Raw genomic sequence first — 15,699 nt, 5'->3', positions numbered from 1 at the left:
AGATTCCTAAAGGTGTTTGTGCTGGTGCAAGAAGCTGGGGCGAGCTTGTCACAGAAGGAGAAACAAATGGTCTGTTTACCCTGCAGGCAGTTAAAATTTGCCCATACAAACAGACTCCTGGTCTGGTGTGGAGTCAGCACTTGAAAAAACTGAAATCTAAATTCCATCCCAACATTACTCAGCCGCTTGCTCTTTTTTATGGCATGTTACTTGTGGCTCAGACTAACTTACTGACGTTTCCCATTGTTCTGCCAACTGGGCATTGCCCTTCTGTAGAGCATAACCAACAAACCCCACCCACCCCCACCACTATCTTACCCACAACCAGACACAAACGGCTGGCTGCACTTGGATGCAAAGAGTAACCAGAGAATCCCATGCATGTGCTAGTTGGGATTCTATCCTCCCGTGGCCCTCAGCCCATCTGAATGTCTGCACTGGTCCATCAGCATTTCACATGGTGCCTTTAGTGCTAATCCTGCAGGCAGACTCATCAGACAGCTAGGGAAGGAGGTACATACAAGTGGAAAGCCAGTTAACAGGAACAATATGACAGCAGCTGGACTGACCCCCGAATCAGATTATGTTAAACTTTACACACCCATTATTCCATATTACACCTTCCCCAAAAGATCCCAAATGTCAATCAGCCTTTTTACTTTTTACAAATGGCTGGTGCTCCCTCGAAGCATTCAATCCCCGTTGGCTTTTGCTGTGTCCTGCGAGCCTAGCAACTCATGAGTGTCTGCTTGCTTTCCTGCTCACTCTCACAAACAAACACACACAATGGAATTTTGGTTTAAAGTCACATTTTCCCCCTCACCAAGACCTCCATTTGAATCTTGTTTCAGCCTGCATGCTCGCCCTGTTGCCTTGCCTGCGCATACCTTCCTAACGGCTCGTTCTTCTGAATCTCTTTCCAGTTTTTTAGCATTTCAGACCTGCCTTCTCCCTTTGCATGAGCTCCTGTGCACTCTCATCAGTGTGAACAGCAGAAATTACGTTTAAAAAAAAAACGGCATTCCCCTCCCCTCCTCCATCTCGCCACGGACTGGACTTTTGCCCAGGCGTTTCAGACAGGAATCCGGACTTATCCATCATCAAGTATCAACCATCCTGTTGTCATGTGATCTTATTTAAAGGAGAAACATTTTGATGGTGGTGCTGTACCTAGTGCAGAGGAAGTTATGCTGCTTCCAACTATCAAGTGATCTGGAGCCAAACTCGCTAAAGAGGGGTCAGGTTGCTTTCTAAGCTCCTAAAACTGAGTTTCTTGCTCTCCTCCTCCCAAAATCTTCACATAACTAGGCTATTGCAGAAATCAGATACCTCCTCAAACCTTGTCTAACAGCAGCCAGTGGGTAATAAGATCAGCTTTCCAAGACCTGTCTTAGTAGCGGGGGGAAATCCCAGCTCTTAAGAAATATCCTGGATTTTTTGTAAACGGCCCGGAATAAGAGAGAATTAAAATGGATGCCATCATGGCTAGTGGCCCTAAAATGAGACCTGTCAGCTTTGGTTTGCAGGCAGGCCTGTGCATGTTGCAATGCTGTACCCTGTTCTTGTGAGCAGGGACAATAGTAAAATATAGTATCCAAGAATTGTGCATTCTTATGTAGGGTATCACCTAGCTCTTCCCATTTTAGGATGAGGTGGTTGTCTTTAAGGTGGGTTAAATGTTGTGTTCACAGTTTTGTCCCTCTTAAAATAATAATAATAAAAATCCTCATTTTTAATAGCAGAGTCCTTCACTTCTACAGTAGTTAATACTGTGGCTAATGCTTCATCATGCTTAATAACTATGAGCCTCAGCAAGCAAGAAGACAATTTTTTTTTTAATCAAGTTAACATAGGTCAGGAGGCTGCGTTGTCTAAGCAGATAGTACAAACTTAGAAACCTCTGAAGCCCTTCTGCTGCAATGTTATCAGTCGGAAGGGTCAAAAATCAGCTCAACTGCCATCCATACCACTGCTGTTACTGCCTTTACTTAGCTCTTTAGATCCGCAAGCCTTTGATACCAGAATAAAATCCACCACGTACACAGTTTGCTCTTATAACTTCATATGTGGACCTGTGACACAAGCGTGTGAGAATTCTGTTGCATTTCAATATTAGCATATCTCCATTGGGATCTAAATGGTTAAGCAGCCAACAGGTGTGCAAATATCTACAAATATTTTTAGCTGCAGTATTTATTCCTTTGTGTCTGATGCACTGTTGAATCAGCAGCTAGAATCAGCTGACTTTCACCCTTTAATGTGCCATCTATGTAAAAACGAGAGTGTTTTCTTTTATATATTTAATCTAGGTGGACAGTATATTATTGTCAGCCTCTGTGGAACATTTGAACTATTCCAATGTCAGTGTTGCTACACAGTGCTTTAGAAGGAGCATTAGCTTTGGCCATGCCAACTGATTTTCTTTGAAAGGGATGTATTAGAAAACCATCCGTGGATTTTTTTATAAACCTGCTGCCCCATTTCAGAAAGCCTGGACCTTACAACTGATGAGAAGGAAACAATTACAAGTCAGGTACTATAGTTTAGATCTTTCTTCTGCTGTGTGTATTCTGCATAAGAAGTAGGTAAGTATAGAGTTTAACTTTAAAACAAACAACAGACAGACTAAACATATGACTTACATAGTGTTGTTGTAGCTGTGTTGGTCCCAGGATATTAGACACAGGTGGGTGAGGCCAGACCTGAACAAAAGCTCCATGTAAGCGTGACAGCTTTTCCGTCCAATAAATGCTATTACCTCACCCACTTTGTGTCTCTAAACATATGACTGGTTTATAAAAACTTTGCTTGAATTGACTAAGCTCACACTGAAAAAGTGTGATTGTACACTCTCTGAAATGGAATCTCTCCATTGTCCCCAGCAAAACAGTGTTTCTAATGCCCTTAACATCTGTAAATATAGAAGAAAAGAGACATATTTACTGTTACTGAAAGTTGTGTTTAATGCTGAGTATTTTTCAAAAGTTCTTTTTGGTTTGATGCATATTGATTTTTTTTTTCCTGCTTGAAGTGGCAAAAGACTTAACAGAAGCCAATTTATATTTTAACATGATGCTGAGCACTTTTTAAATTTGTATTTGTGTGTGTATGTGTTTGCGCACTGAATTCTAGATTTTGGTGGCATCTCACTGTTGTGATTTCATTGCCAGTGTAAAAAGGTTCTGGTGTTGCCCGTTCATTTCTGGAGACAGAATTCAGCCAAATAAAGTGCTTCCATTGGAAAGCGAATATTGATCTTGTAACCATGAATGAAAAGTTATCTCCATATTTAAATAAACCTTTCATTTGACCTGCCATTTACTTTAACCCTCTTATCATGTAGGGGATGCAAGCAAAACTGGCCTAATTGTTTCACAAAAAGAGTCCATACCCTGGCCATTCACTGCTGCTATCATTGGCAGGTCTATTATATCTGCAGTGACACATTTGCCATTACCACCTCCACCTGCAGATGGGAACTCCACTTTGCATTACTTCTAGATGTAGCCAAATATAAATCACAAGCTTGGAACTCTGCCAATTTCTTCTTCCTCTGCATTCTCAGTGAATTGCTGGATGCTTTCTAATTTTTATATTAAACTGCAACATGTCTTGGCAAATGAGTAGAAACAAATCTGTTTGAGTGCGATGTTTGTGTCTAGTTGCTGTAATCCGTGGGATGGTGAAGGAACACTTTTACTCTCGGTACTTGAATTTTTACATCACACTGGGGGGTTTAGGCACATTTTGGCATTAATTGTGCTGATACCAGGAAGAACATTGCCTAGGATGAAGATGGCTTAAATGTTTTCTCTCCAGCGGGTCAGTTTGAGAAGCTGATACTTTGTCAAACTTTTACCTTTGGGGCTGGAATTTGTACAGCTGTCCGTCTTAGAATGGGGTTTGGGGGAAGCTCACACAGAAACTGTTCAATCATTTGAGAAGAGGAAAACTGCAGTTGTGGTGGTCGAAAAAGTTTGTTTATAGCCTTTTCTTTTTTTTGTAAAGTGTCTGGTGCTGGGAACTTGAAATTTGACAGGGACAGATGTTTAAAGATATGAGGTGTTGCTGCACTGAGCATTGTAATACGTACCTGAAGCGGGAGCCGAAATTTCATTTTCAAAATTTCAACTGCCTGGACACCTTTAAAAATCTGGCGCATAGTCACTGAGGAGGCAGAGCTGTGCCTTTTAGTGGCCGCGTGAAAAGGCGGGTTGATTTAGCTGCTTTGAAGGTTTGAAAAAGGTACTTTACACATGAACACTAGTTTATATACACAACAGAACTAAATTTGTCACTGCACTGCTGCCATAACCCATGCCTGTGTAATTATATGGACAGTGCCAGTGAGTGGAGGATATCTCAGTGCTGAATTGGCACATGTGGGAAAGAAGGGTGAGTGGAACACGTTTTATTATGCAAGTATTCATGGGATAGAAACTGGCTGAGCGGAAGCAAGCGAGGATCCAGGGAAATCCCATCTCAGGCCCAGCTGCCCTGCCTCTCTGTGTACGGTACACCCTCTGGGCTAATGCTGGCATTCTGCTACAATCCGTCACGGGGGAAATTTTGATCATTTTCCCTTTAAAAACAAACAAGGAAATTATCAAAAAACTATTAAGTGACTCAAATCTGCATATTTCTACACTGCCTGTGCATCTTTAACTCTGCCCATGTGTGCGGCTACATTGCTGTGCACGCTTCATTTACACAAGCAGACCATATTTTTTTTCCCATAAAAACCCTTCCTCATTCCACGCACAGGTTGGGTGGTAAATAAAGCTGGGTCCAGAGCGGTGCTGCCTTATTCACTCTAGAATTTGAATGGGGTATAATGGATGAGATGGAGGTAAGGCTCTAAGGGCCTCTGCCTCACTGACTTCAGATAAGACAAGGGACGTCAGTACATGAGGATAAAAACACCACCAATAAGCTGCTGCTCTAACAGCACATTCATCAGTCAAACTGAATATGGAAGGGGGGGCCTGTGGTCACATGAAGATGGTATCGTAATGCATACACATACGGGGCAGAGTTAAGGGTGCATAAGCACCAACCAGCTCTAGATTTACAAGCTTTGCATTTTAATGTCTTTTGTATGGAATGAGCTAGTGAAAATGGCAATAGTGTGTTCAAGCTAGGACCACACCTCCCTCTAACCTCTTTTTGAAGATTGAGCTCAGCTGCTGGTAACTAGAACAGGATCTAGCATCTGGACTGCTGCTTCCCCCTTTTGCAAGTAGTTTCTCTGTCACTGCTTCAGAGAAACAGCCTTGAATTTAAGATGTTAACCCCAGTTACTGTACAAAACACAGGGCAGTGCATGCTATGTCGCTGTAGGGGAATGTAAGAGCAGGGACAACTAGCCCCTGAATACGGAGGCTACGTCTTCACTACTCGCCGTATCGGCTGGTAGCAATCGATTGCTCGGGGATCAATATATTGCGTCTCATTAGATGTGATATATCGATCCCCGAACGCCCTTATATCGATTCCAGAACTCCACCAACCCGAACGGAGCTGCAGAGTCGACATGGGGAGCCGCAGACATCGATCCCGTGCCGTGAGGACGGTGAGTAATTCGATCTTAGATACTTTGACTTCAGCTACATTATTCATGTAGCTGAAGTTGCATATCTGAGATCGATTTTCCCCTGTAGTGTAGACCAGCCCAGAGAAGAAATCTCCCCCGACCACGTGCTGGCACATTTTATGCCTGATGTAAAGCGGCACTATTTCTGGCAGTTGTGAATGCTGCCATCTGCTGGTGAATGAAAGGTTGGGCTATACAAGCCACTCCAGCTGACTTTGAAACAGGCTAGTGGCCTTTCAGCTGTAGCCCTGATCAAGCTGTCTCCATTATGATTTTCCTTGGCTTGAGCATGCCAGCCTGAACCATCCTGCTCCCTGCATCATTCACCACAACACTGTGAGTAGCTCCTTACAGGCTTTCCTTCACCACCACCACCACTCTCCCCTCTGCACTGAAATCAACCTCCTCCAGGAGCCTGGCTATTCCATAGCTCCCGTGCAGAGCGAGGCTGAGTAGCAAACAGGAGGGAGTAATAGCATCTGCCCAAAGCAGCCAGCTGTTGACTTTTGTTTTGTTTTGTTTTCAAGAGTCCGGATCTTTAGAATTTCAGCTGTTTCTGTTTGTCAGCAACAAGAAGCCCTGGCCAGCCAGAGGTCAGTGATATTTATCATCAGCTAGTAGACAGGGTCAGGTGCTGTCAACAAGAGACCATAAAACTACAGAGGCTGTTGTTACAGCCAGGAGTGGGGAAGGCAGCAGGAAGGAATGGTTAGAGCTCCACCTTTGTCCTCCCTTATTTGAAAGGGAGTGGGGGGTGTGGTTGCTAATGACGGGCTAAAAACGGCCTCTGGAAAGCCTTGCCACCTAGCAGCAGAGAGGATGGGTTTGTTACCCTCATGCAGGTAAGAGCCAGGAAGGAAGAATCACATCAGCTGACTGGAAGGGCTGTTAATCCATACAATAACTGACCAGAGCCGTCTCTTTAACCTCGCCTTGCGCAGGCTGCGCTGAGTCAGATAGCAAGAGGGGGAACTGGCCATGAGGAAAATCAGAGGTGGTGGTTTGGATCAAACTAACTGACAGTGTCTCACTGAAGAACAGCTCCCAAGCCAGCTTTGCTACAGGTAGCAGAGACCCCTTTGGCCCAATCATTTTTCAGATACCTGCTAAGAGAATATCAGAACTTTGATCACACCCCACTTCTAAAGTCAAGGTGGATGCACAATGTGGCTTTGAGTTTTATGATGAGTAGGAAGTGTTTGTTTAGTACCCTAAGGGTTTGCTTGTACAATAGAGATGTTTGTCTAGAGACAGTCTAATCACGAGACAGGGAAATACAGGCCGATTACATCTTGTAGAATGTCACAAACGGTCTAGTAATGTTAGCAACTACAGAACACAGTTCAGTTTCTGCTTATGAGTTAGGGGGAGGGATGGCTGAGAGTTGGAGGACTAAAAGCTGTGGGTTTTTCCCTTACCAACTACACGCTAGATCCAGTTATTGGGACACATCTGGCTCAAGCAAGTTCAGCAGTTTTACTTTTGATTAGTGCAACTGTAAGTCAAAAGAGCATGTCTGAGCCATTCAAGTTTACTGCTGTGAAGAGCAGACCCAGGCTGGCAGTAGCACGATGCTTATTGTAGACCTGATCCAGGCAGCTGCGCCGCACCATGCCGCCAGCACAGCGCTGCTCAAACGCGTGGGAAGGACGATCATCCCAGGGTAGAGCTCTCCAGTCACACACAGCAGTAACTATGCAACCCCCATATCTACCATCAGCGATGGGACCCAGCCTCCTCTTCAGGGTGCTGGATCCCCAGCTGCCATTATCAATGCCTTGGAGCCACTGGCAGTTGGTGACATTTAGAGCAGTTTTAGGCTCCTCTGATTGATGCCAGGAAACAAGCCCGATTGAAGAGCACAAAGCTGATAAGCCACCCTTCCTTGCAGTCCCTCAGCCCACAGTGTGAGCCTCAGTCAAGAATCCACCTCTGAAGATACAACCCCGTTTTCTATAGGAGGAGACTATTTGGCATTACAGGGGTGCACTTCACATTCAAATCTGCCAAGATTAGCTCCTAGTGCATTGATCTGTGTGTCACATTTACAGCCCAGGAGTGGCCAGGACTCCACGGTTTGTTTCAAGTAGCTACAGTTTTGTGCCTACTTCAACTGCAGAAGCATTTTCCTCCTGAATATTTCAGGCTGTGAAACGCTCCCTTCTCTCACCGGTAAAGCGATATCTGCAGCTTCCAGAATGCTGCTGCTGGGACACTGACAGTTTACTCTGTACAGCCTCATGTAATGATCTTTCCAGTACTAGGACTATCTTAGTTTAATGCCTTCCTCTAAGGAGCAGTCTGGATTTTGTTTGGAACTATCTCTAATACGGTGTGGCCATACCAAGCAGAGCACAGTTGAAGACACACTTTTCACATTAGCAAGGCAGCTGTACAGTGTTTTCAGTCTCAGGCTCTATACCACCCGCTCCAAGGGGTCAATTGCCACTGCTTTACCCACACCGTGTTCCATCCAGAAAATACACGCCACAATGCGGTAGGATTACACATTTCAATTTAAACATGAACTCCATCGTGCTCAAGGAGACACAACCCCACTCCATATTGGATGTAGCACACGGGGAAGATGAGAGTTAGAGCATTTTTTGGAGAAATGCTGTTATTTCTACAGAACCCTCTGTGCTCTAACGGGAGGAAGGAGCAATGTTTGGCCTGCTGTGCAGGCCATCACACTCTCTAGCTTTATACGCATGCGGCAGGGAACGTTTTAGAACCCAGTGCCCTTACATTGTGCTGCTCAGCCGTAGCTCTCCAAGCACTTCACTGTGGTAGGTTAGCAACACAAGCTGTGTCCCTATCTACAAAATAGGAATCGACTCCCCGGGTGCTGCTACTTTCTGCAAGTGCTCTCTTAGCAATCATGGACATGAACAGTGAACGCACTGTCCTGCCACTGGGACAGCAGAGATCCAGCTAACGAGACCGTGCAAGAAAGAAGCCAGGAGCTGAGAATGTGTTCCTGATCTATTGTAGTGCACTGGTGCATGAAAGCGCCATCATTAATACACAGAGCCTTTCTAAGCAGTTCCAAGTTAGGCTGAAAGACACAAGTGCCCTTGCTCGAATAAGTACCACTAAGGAGCATTATTGTAGATGACAGAATCCAAGTGCTATCACGATTCAGTGAATCACTGCTAAAGCCAGCTGCTGTTTAGAAGGGTTTGCCAAGGCTGGGCTGTTGGCAGCAGGAAACTTAGACTCTCCCCACCACCATCAGCTGTGTACAACTTAGGCCTCACGCCCGCACAGGCAGCAGTCATGCAACTTGTTGAATGCACGTGTATTTATTGTAACAGTCTCAGCACAAAGTGTAACACTTGAGCAGGGGAGTGTAGTTACAATCTGTACAGCATCCTCTAGACAACGCAGACAAGATACAACATGCAGCCCTAGAGGCTCCACAAGAGATTCAATGCTGGCTGCAGCAGCTAACAAAAAAACAGCTTAAAACACTGAGAAATCCAACAGTGGCTCATTCTCTGACACACCCCCACCCCCACCCCTGGCTGGGTACAGACAAGGATCCAGGTAACTAAGACAGTAAAAGGAACACATTGAACCATTTACAGGAATTTCAGAAACTCCCTCCCCCCAACCTTCCCTTCCTCACTTCCCTGCGGTGAGACAAACAGCAGCCCTCTTCCCTTGTTCATCTTTTACGCTAGGAGAGGAGCGTGTGGGCTTCCCCTGAGGCCAGTCACACGCTGGAGTCAGGCTGATGCAGTGAATTCATTCCATTCCCAGCACCAGTGCCACCGTGAGCATGCGGCGTGGCTCTCCTCTGAGACGGCCTGCGAGGCTGGTCCAGGCACGCACTCGAGCTGGCCAGATACGCCATGCCAGCCTCACTCTGCCCTGCACTCGCTGCATCTCACCCGAGGGCTTGCAGAGCCCTTCCCAGAGCCAGGCTGGATTTTGCAGCCATCTCACCGATTTACAGTGGGGCTAACAGCTAAATCCAATCGCTCGTTTTGAAAAGCAGCTTAGAGGTGAAAAATGGTATTTGCCATTCTCTGTTCCGCCCGCCCCTCCATCCCATCCCATTGCTTGATGGTTGGGGTGCAAGGTATTCCCGTTCATTCAATGAGCCGCTGCACACCCCAAGCACTATCTGCCCTACAAAGCTAGAGCAAGCTCAGCACTGCATTGCACGGGGGAGCATGGAGGTTCATTTGCAGGCAGCTTGTTTCCCACCCCCACAGCTGGAACTGCTCAGCTAGGTGCCCTCCCCAGCAGGACGGGAGAAGATTTAGAGTAAGTCAAAAGATGGACATTTCAGCACAGGTGGGTTAACACCTGGCTACTTGCAAGTGAATGGCTCTCCCCCACTCCTAATGGGCCCTTCCCCTCTTCTCAGGCCCATGGGTGAGGGCTGGGCAGTGGTGTTTGGAGAGCAGAATATGGAAATGTTCCATTCAGGGACTATGAAATAGAGGCGGGGGAACATCATCTCGGCCACACCAAGACCCATGGCACCTGCTGCAGAACTGCCTCTGTCCAGCCTCAGCAACTCGAATGGAGTCTGACTGTTTAACACTCGTAACAGAGCCCTGCATGCCTGGGACTTGCCCACAGCTACAAGGCTACCAGGACGTAGCACAATGGGGAGTGAGTGTGAAGCTGCTGCCAGTCTTCCTGCTTTGTTCACCAAGAACATGCGGAGCAGATGTAGGCAGCGCTGGGCCACAGACACGTCTGACAGTGGAAGAGAAACGGTCTCTCTGCTGTAAGTGGGGCTGCAAGAACTAGAACAAGAGCAAAACGTGGAGGACGCTTGTCACCTGCGCACCAGCAGAACAAAACAAAGGCTACAAGCCCTTGTGGCTTTAATCAGCTCCAAACAAATAGGGTTTCTCTAGTCACAACGTTACTCACTGTGAACAAAACAATGTCTCTTCCTTATACGTTTGCCTTCCAAAAAAAGTGCTCAGAACTGCTCCTGAGGAGCAATGTGTGAAGTTGGGGCGGAGCGTCACCTGCAGCGGAGCAGAGATTCAGTCACCAAAGGCAAACCTGGGCTACTCTCCAGAGCAGCCAAAGCAGGGCGAGGTTCAGGCCAAACTTCTTCCACGTAAGTTTTGTTTGGAGACAGTCTCCCCACCACAACCTTAGGCATGGAGGCTGTGCAGGAGCTGGGTTACGGTGAGGTTCTTCTGACCAGCACCATCCTTATAGCCAAGCCTAGAGTCGGCATGAGGTTTTACATTGTTATACAAGGACGATGGAGCAAGCTTACACCTGGGGGACACCTCCAACCTAGAAGGAAAATCTCCTCTCTATTTCTCTGAGGTGGATTATGTCCCCTGTTCTTCAGTCCAACGATCCCCCACTTTTCCAGACACACAGGGCTGCCATGGCATACCTCCACCACTTCGTCCAGCGTGGCTCACACAGCCCGCGTCTCAGCCTCTATCTTCTGTTCCCCATGCAGGCTCTCCAGTTCCTGCACCTGCGCGATGTTCTGGCGTACAGGGATCTCCGGCCCTCCTCCATACAGCGTGTTCAAGTAAATCCACGTCTCCTCGGAAATCTGCCCATAATCGGCTCCTGAAAAGCACAGCAGCAGCAGCAACAACAAAATGCAGCTGAGTCTCGGTTTACCGCTCAAGCTGTGCTGGGGTGGGAAAGAGTTGCGGGGAGCTATGCTAGAAAGGGAATCTTCCCCCTTGCTCAGATAGTGAGGAACAGTGAGGCTGGTGAAAATGTGACTTTAAAAACTCCTTCAGTGAGAGAGGAGGTGTACTTGCCAATACACTAAGCCAGGGTGAAGCCCCGTGGTCTGATTGGCTGGGCAGTGCACACGCAGCGCCAGGCAAGGAACACTCGCACTATGGACGGACAGAGACATAAACCCTTGCGTCATGTAGCTGTCATTGTATCCTCCTGCTCCCAGAGCACTGGTGTGGAGTGCCACCTGCTGGTGGAGGCAGAGGGGCCAGTGCCAGCTCACCTGACACAACTTAGCCATCAAACCCTTCAGGGCTCCATGAAGTTGCCACATTTCTTGCTTCCCAGGAGGAAGTAAAAAGCAGTGCAGGGCACTTCACCCTAAAGCACTGCCCACCCGTGACTGGGTTCACACTGAATCCATGTCCTTCACCAAAGAGGACCATGTTACCAGCCCAGCTTTCTCATGTGCAACCAGGAAAAGAGATGCCTGCCAGAGCACAGCAAGTGGTAACCAAAGACACTCTGACCACCGCAGCTCTCGCGGTTCCTAGACAGTAGGCCCATGCACCCAAAGCAGTTTGTTCAAGTATTCTCAGGCTACGCTTTCTTCCTCGGGAGCTTTTAGACTGTCTTTCAGCCCAGTAATCATATTATGTATTGAGCATTGTCTGTCTGCACAGTGCTAATGGCTAGGTCCCTGCCCCAATGGGCAATCAGTCTGAAACGACACACAATCAGACCCACTTAGGCCCCTCTGATGCACAGGAGGAAGGCCCCACCCTCACTGCAGACTGATTGTAAGCTGTATTTGAGGAAAAGTGCAGTTAGAGGAAGTGAACTGAGTGAGTGAGGTTTGGCTGGCCAGGAAAGGAAGGGAGTTCCAAGCACACGGGTCCGTGTGGAAGGAGACAGGGAGATGAGGCAGGGATCTAACAAGGGCATTGAGTGAAGGTTTGTAGGCCCCAGGAGTGAGAGCAGTGATGGAAGATGTGGAGGGCCTCTAAGCTTGGAGGTGATGCAGAAGATGAGGGGAGCCTGTGCAGGGAATCAGAGGGGCAGGTGACACAGTCACAGTAGCAAGAGGATTTTGGCTGCAATGTGTTTTACATACTAGGGAGCCAGACAGAACATGCAGACAGAGATGGCGGCAATGGTGGAGGCACGAGATGAACAAAGCTTTTAACACCTGAGATGGAGAAAAGCAACTGGATTTTGCAAGAACGTGGCCTATGGCCGGGAAGCTGGGAATGGAAAGTGATGAGGAAGAGGAGACAGAAGCTGCATGCCTAGATACGAGGGAGGATGGTGGAGGCGGCTAGGGGGACCGAGAGGAAAGAGGGAGTCTGAAAAGCCTGTGGGAGATACAGAAGGAGATGGCAGAGGTGAGCCCAGGTAGAAAGGGAAAGGCAGATCTGGGCGTCAGCACTAGGATATCAGCCAATGATCTTGCTTTGCGCTGAGCAGAGGCAGAGTGACAATGACAGATGGAAAAAGGATGTTTCCAGGCATGTTCCCCCTTCCTCACGGGACCAACCCTGCCAAGGGACAGCAACACACACAGAAGCCTGGGGTGGGGCAAGCATGAGCCTTACCCTGCTTCACCTGCACGTGTCCACCTCCTTTTGCGAGTGCAATCCTGCTGTTGTCAATTGGTCCAGGAGGCTCTGTAAGGATGGAAGGTAGATCAGGGAGCCAGTCTCCTGCTTCTCCCCTCCACCTGCCCTCAGCTGCTAGTCTGAGCAGTTGGAAGCCCAGCTGGTGCTGGGGGAGGAGCGAGAAGAGGGTTTTGCCCCAGCGATCACACTAAACACATAGCAAAGAGCTTTGGTTGTATATGATGGATATCAAATGCAAAGATACTCTGCAGTGGCTGATGCCAGCTGACGTCCAGGAGAGCAATTGTCCGAGAGCTCCAGAGATCTAAAACTGACAACCAATCCACAGCCCTGAAACAAAGCTGCTCCTCAGCAGTCTGCTGCAGAAGGCACTAGCCACAGAACAAACTAGGGGACACCGAACCTCAAAGAACAGTAACATTCTGCCACTAGCCCAGGCAGTATCTCATTTGGCAGCAGGGGCCTGGACTCCTGAAAAGCAAGAACTCAGGACTGTTGGAAAGGAGAGGTGAGCAGAGCAGCAGCTCCCTGGGACTAGGGCCGTCTGCGCTGGTACACTCCAGATCCTCCAAGACAGGGACGTGCCCTTTCACCGCAGGAGAAAACGAATGAAGAGGGGCTGGTGGAGTGTCGCTACCTCGCATGGACTGAAATGGCACCAGGTGCTGTAAAAAGCTGTCCTGGAGGGAGATCTGACCCACAGCAGAGCCGAACGCAGCATGTGGCCAAGACTTCCAGGTTCCCCTCCTGAGGCTTCACCCCTGCTCTCCCAGGCAGGCAGTCCACCAGAGCTGACACAATCGCCTCCTGGCTGGGAGGCAGCACTTTACGCACCTTGCGGTGAGCCTGGGCGGCGCTGCTCCATCTAGCTCTCGGAGGACTAGAGGAGGCAACTGCTCCATGAGAATCTGGAGGGAGGCGGGTGGGCAGCATGGTCAGAATCCAGCCGTTCTGACTCCCACTCTACCACTGACTCATTGGGTTACCTTGGACAACTCTTATCTTCCCTGTGCTTTTGTGTCCCTATCAAAAGGGGATCGGAACATGCCCACTTCTGAGCCTCCGGTGAAAAGCATCAAACACAGAACAGTGTTCTAGAGCCGTGGAGTAACACAGGATTCCCCCAGACAGGCTGCGTTCCCTACTAGCCCCCAAAAGTGATTCAATCTGGATTCCTCCAAAATACCACACTAGCCCTCACAGCAAGTGACAGTGTGCAACCCCCCCATGGACTCGGGGGGTCTTAACGAGCTTCAGGAAGCCAGCTCCTCACTGGGTATTTCTACACTGCAATGTAAGCCCCAAGGATCAAACCTCACCCCCTTCCTTCTATACATCACTTGCAGTAACCCAGGCTCAGATACAGGTTCCAAGGACCCTACAGGGGTGGAGGGTCTGAGCTTGAGTCAGGCCGGGACCTAGGCTTCAAGCCCTGGTGCTCTGCAGTGTGGAAGCAGCCCCACTGGACTCATGCTCTGGGAGTCTATCAAATACTCCACAATCTCACAGGCTTTCTTTCTCCTCTGGATAGTGACGTTTTCCCACCCCACACTGCACCACAGAGGGCGAGAGTGGCCGTCTTTTGGGAGGGGGCTAGGGAGTCTCGGATAGGAGTGGTTAGATTTGAGCCCGTATCATACAGTGCAGGCACAGGAGCCCCAGGTTGGGACCCGGGATTCAACAATTCCTAACCTGGGCTTAAAAATGAGTGTAGACGCTCAATCCCAAAGTTAAAGAAGCCAGAGTCTGCTAACTCGAGTTGTACTAACCATGGCTCCAGCTGCAGTGTAGACAGACCCACCCTGTTTTCCACTTCACTTTGCCACCCTAAGCAACCGGGCACAAGTGCTTGAATAATGTGGCATGTGGTACTTAAATGTGAGTTCGACATGCCCTGGCCTATCCTTACCATCTCAATGGCTGGATTTTCATAGCGATTCGACCCACTCCTCTACCTTGACGTTTCTTTTCTTGTCAATTGCTCTTTTGTTGTACTCTCTGGGAAATAGCTTGAATGTGACTGGAGGGAAGAGGCCATTCCCCCTTCTTTGCTAGCCTAGTTTTGATTGGTGTCATTTATAGGCTAATTAGGTACATTGCCTACAGAAGATATGATACATAAACAAAGAGGCTTAGGTACACGATACGCCCCACCTCTAACAGGTTCCGGAGTCTTCAGGCTCCTTACCATTATCCTTCCCCTTGACGAAGGCCTCCCACTCACGGAACCACTGCATGCTGATACAGTAGATGACACTGGGAGACTCCTCTGCCTGGAATGCCTTGTTCAGCTGGAGGCCAAGGAACAGGAGAAGGGAAATATTCTGTCACTGTTGAGGTTTGCAATAGGGCTTTCCATCTTTCCATTACAGGTTGGAAAAACTTCACCACTCTTCAGGATTACTCAGCTGCAACCCCCCCACCCCCTCCCCAGCAAGCCACCTGCTCAGCATGTGGAAGTCCTTAGATTGCTCTCAAACCGCAGGCCCCCATGCAAAGCATCACCCTCACCTCATTGAGGCATGTGCACCAGGGAACCCAGAGCTGAATCTACATGCCATGGTGCAGATCTTGTTCTGGGAGTCAGAGGGGTGAGTTCTCTGCCACCCATCTGTGATGAAGTCTCCACTTCTGGCCTCAGCCCTTGGTTCCCTTCTCTAGCTCCTTTCCACACGCACCTTAATGAAGGTATCAATCTCAATCCTCCTGCGTTTGGCCAGGGCTTCGATTTCCACCTGGCAGACCGAGCACACATACAGATGGTTCACAGCAGGGCCTCCCCCAAACCTGAGCCCAGGA

The 15,699-nt window shown here is 48.3% G+C and overlaps 2 protein-coding genes across 9 annotated transcripts in view; one reads left to right on the top strand and one right to left on the bottom strand.

Moving 5' to 3' along the window:
- Positions 1–3,249, top strand: part of FNBP1 (formin binding protein 1) — a 154,655-nt gene extending 151,406 nt beyond the window's left edge. The window contains exon 19 of the mRNA XM_030535349.1: positions 3–3,249. Coding sequence (XP_030391209.1) covers positions 3–10 — 8 coding nt within the window. The 3' untranslated portion in view covers positions 11–3,249. The remainder of the gene's footprint in view (positions 1–2) is intronic.
- Positions 3,250–3,344: 95 nt separating this feature from the next.
- The window catches only part of USP20 (ubiquitin specific peptidase 20), a 44,239-nt gene continuing 31,884 nt past the window's right edge, over positions 3,345–15,699 (bottom strand). For 5 of the 8 annotated variants that reach the window (XM_030535341.1, XM_030535345.1, XM_030535343.1 and 2 more), the window contains 4 exons: positions 15,579–15,687; positions 15,089–15,191; positions 12,877–12,948; positions 8,880–11,161 (listed from right to left, as the gene is read on the bottom strand). In XM_030535341.1, coding sequence (XP_030391201.1) covers positions 11,001–11,161; positions 12,877–12,948; positions 15,089–15,191; positions 15,579–15,687 — 445 coding nt within the window. In that variant the 3' untranslated portion in view covers positions 8,880–11,000. Of the gene's footprint in view, positions 4,583–8,879; positions 11,162–12,876; positions 12,949–15,088; positions 15,192–15,578; positions 15,688–15,699 lie in introns of those variants that run through there. The other 3 variants (XR_003996742.1, XR_003996741.1, XM_030535344.1) reach the window with 3 other exon arrangements.

Source organism: Gopherus evgoodei, chromosome 16, assembly GCF_007399415.2.
Source record: "Gopherus evgoodei ecotype Sinaloan lineage chromosome 16, rGopEvg1_v1.p, whole genome shotgun sequence".
In the NCBI taxonomy this organism is placed as follows: domain Eukaryota; kingdom Metazoa; phylum Chordata; order Testudines; family Testudinidae; genus Gopherus; species Gopherus evgoodei.
This window is presented reverse-complemented; position numbering and strand designations above follow the sequence as displayed.